The sequence below is a fragment of the Merops nubicus genome, unplaced genomic scaffold (genome assembly GCF_000691845.1).
Source record: "Merops nubicus isolate BGI_N331 unplaced genomic scaffold, ASM69184v1 scaffold51066, whole genome shotgun sequence".
Classification (NCBI taxonomy): Eukaryota; Metazoa; Chordata; class Aves; order Coraciiformes; family Meropidae; genus Merops; species Merops nubicus.
The window spans coordinates 1-3,228 of record NW_008613965.1 but is presented as its reverse complement, the minus strand read 5'-3'; the positions used below and the strand labels follow the sequence as shown (position 1 = coordinate 3,228).

The following is a 3,228-nucleotide window of genomic DNA, read 5'->3' as shown; positions in this document are numbered from 1 at the left end:
CTCTCACTCGGAGGGGAATCCTCCTTAGTGCCTGCTGCACGGTGTGGCCATTTTCCATTTCTTCTTAGCCAGCTGCTCTGCTGGGTTCTTGGTGGCCTTCCGCCCCACGTTGGGCAGGTCCATGGTGGACCCGCAGCTGGCTCTTCGTGGCTCTGGGGTGTGCGTGCAGGGTCGCGGGCTGCAGCGACGCCCGCCGGGACAGCGGGGCTGTGGTGCCTGGAGGTGCTTCGGCCTGAGCCAGCCGAGGCTCTTCCCTTCATTCCTGTGCCTGGGGGGCCAGGTGGCTCACTCCACGCCCAAACCTGGGCACGGCGTGCTGGGCCTGGGAGCTGGGGCTCAGGGAATGAGCCAGCAGGACAGTAACACTGTAACTCCTGTCCTTCAAGAAAAGCAGGAAGAGCACCAGGAAATAGAAAGGGTGCTCAGTGGGGTTTGGCACGTTCTTGGGCTCCCCTTGGGAGTGCAGGGGTTGAAGGTGTAGCTGGAAGCAGCAGAGACTATACCTGGGGATTTGCCTTCACCACAGAACAGCTTTCCTCATAGGAGAAGTCAACCCATCACTTCAGCCTTTTTTTAGACTAGTTTGGCTTTCACTTTTAGGAAAGTAAGTACTGATGCACTGGGAAATGTGCTGGAAGGGTCTGTCCTCAGAGATGCTGTAAATGGATGGAATAAATCTGGGGTTTTGGCTCAAAAGAGTCGAGTCCGATCCAGTGCATGGAGTTGGACACGTTGTTTGGCCTTCCAGGTTCCCCATTCTGTGGTTGTATAAAGTGGGAGCAGCAGTTGTTCAGCAACTCAGGAGATGAGAGAGTGAACAACCCCTTTGGAAGTTCTTACTATGCACTGAAAGGTGACAGCAACAACAGGGAAACGCAACAGGAACCCTTCCCAGCCTTGCTGTACTACTGCTTAGGAGACGTGTTTAGGAAAACAAACAAGTGATGTGGGGAAAAAAAGGGTTGTGGCTGTGAAAGGAGACCTATGGGGAGTGGCCTCATCTGGAGGGAAAACGATGCGCGTAGGGTCCAAAAAAACCAATGTCATTGCAGGAAACTTGTGTGGGTACTGGGGAAACGGGGACATGGTTCCTGTGATCCCGTTTTTGACGCCAGAAGGCTTCCAGAACCACACAGGAGCTGTGTCAGGAACAGAAGATACCAACAGGATGATTCACATTCCATAGCCTGTTCTTTTTGATTGGTTTGTTGTTTTTCTTTTATGCTACAGAGTTTCATGAGATGAATTGTCAGGTTTGTGCAGTGAAATGAACTACTTGGCGGGTTGAGAGCATAAGTTAGTGAAATCATTATCTTTTAGGTCTCAAAAAAAGTCAAAACTGAAAAAGATTTTTCTTAGGTAAAAATACTTGGAGGTGACCGTTTCTTGTCCTTGGTGAACAACATGAATGACTTCTCAGACAGGGAGGAGTTCTCATGCTGTGCCCGTTGGGTTTCTGACAGGTGGACAGACACGTGGATCTGCTGCAAGTGGCCAAAGAGACGGACGGCTTCTCGGGCAGCGACCTGAAGGAGATGTGCCGGGACGCGGCGCTGCTCTGTGTCAGGGAGTACGTCAACGCCGCCTGCGGAGAGGAGGCGTAGGTGTCGGCGCCGCCCCGGGGCCGCGCGCCTCCGGCTCTTAGTCTGTCTAAGATACCTTGGTTCACTTTGAAAATCGAGCTGTTTGCTCCAGATTCTTTGGGGCTCTGAGTCAGGGCTCAGGACTAGGGCCTGTTCTGTTTAGTCCCTCTATCGAGGATCTGGATGAGGAAATCGAGGCACCCTTGGTAAATTTGTGGATGATACGAAGCTGGACGGGAGTGGTAGGAAGGCTCTGCAGAGGGGTCTGGCCAGGCTGGATCAATGGGTGAGGCCAGTGGAATGAGGTTCAACAAGGCCAAGTGCTGGGTCCTGCACTGGGGTCACAACAACCCCCTGCAGTGCTCCAGGACTGGGGATGTGTGGATGGAAAGTGCCTGTCAGAAAAGAACCTGGGGATGCTGGTCGACAGCCAGCTGAACATGAGCCAGCAGCATGCCCAGGTGGCCAAGAAGGCCACCAGCAGGCTAGCTTGTGTCAGCACAAATGTGGCCAACAGGACTAGGGTGGAGATTGTCCCCCTGGACTCGTTACTGAAGAGGCTGCACCTCGAATCCTGGGTTCAGTTTTGGGCCCCTCACTCCAAGAAGGACATTGAGGGGCTGAAGCGGGTACAGAGAAGAGCAACAAAGCTGGGGAAGGGTCTAGAGCACCAGTCTTGTGAGGAGCGGCTGAGGGACCTGGGGCTGTTGAGGCTGGGGGAAATGGGGGGTCAGGGGAGAGCCCCTCGCTTTTCTTCCCCCAAGAAAAAAGCCATAGGACAACAGAAAATGGCCTCAAGATGTGCCAGAGGAGGTTTAGGTTGGACATTAGGAAAAATGTCTTCCCTGCAAGGGTTGTCAGGGCCTAGAAGAGGCTGCCCAGGGCAGTGGTGAAGTCCCCATCCTTGGAAGGGTTTCCAGGATGTGTGGATTTGGTGCTGAGGGACATGGTTTAGTGGTGCCCTGGCAGTGCTGGGTTAACAGTTGAACTTGATGATCTTAAAGGTCTCTTCCAACCTAAACAATTGTAATGTTCCAAGGCGTGGAGGCTGAGGTGGTGTGAACCAAGAGGGGCTGTCACCAGGCTGTATTGCCAGTAGCGCTCCCGCACGCGGAACACCACGCGGCCGTCCCGTTCCCTGCCTGGACACCGCTCATGGGTGGCACGTGCGTGGACAGGGACGTGTCTGTGGTGTCACAGTGGTGCCTGTCAGAGCCGCCCTTTCCAGGGATCACTTCCTGCTCTTGGAGCTGCTGTTCTGTGGCACCTCCTGAGCCCTTATCTCGCTTTTTTCTCTTTCTCTCTTCCTTTTAAAGCCATGACGAGGATGAAATTCGGCCTGTGCAGCAGCAGGATCTCCACAGGGCGATTGAGAAGATGAGAAGATCGAAGGACGCCACGCTGCAGAACGTTTTGATGCACGTTAGTTTGGATTAAGGGAAATGAGTGTCTTTGCAGTTTCTGACGTGATTTAGCTTGACCTTTGTAATCAGTTAGCAAAAAAAAACCATCAGGGGTGGGAGCGGGGACATTCCTCCAACAAGGGGGTTCTGTTTCTGGAGTTGTTTTTATACAGCAGATCCTAAGTTATTGCGGTTCGTCACGCACAGCCGGGAGCGTGCCAGCAGACCATGGAGGGGATCGG

General features: G+C 53.5%; 1 protein-coding gene across 1 annotated transcript; it reads left to right on the top strand.

The window, feature by feature from the left end:
- Window positions 1-121: 121 nt before the first annotated feature.
- LOC103774623 (ATPase family AAA domain-containing protein 1-like) lies at window positions 122-3,020 on the top strand. Its single transcript, XM_008942036.1, has 3 exons — window positions 122-367; window positions 1,464-1,600; window positions 2,900-3,020. Exons 1-3 carry the CDS (start codon window positions 122-124, stop codon window positions 3,018-3,020), a joined length of 504 nt encoding a protein of 167 aa, XP_008940284.1.
- The last annotated feature ends 208 nt before the right edge of the window (window positions 3,021-3,228 follow it).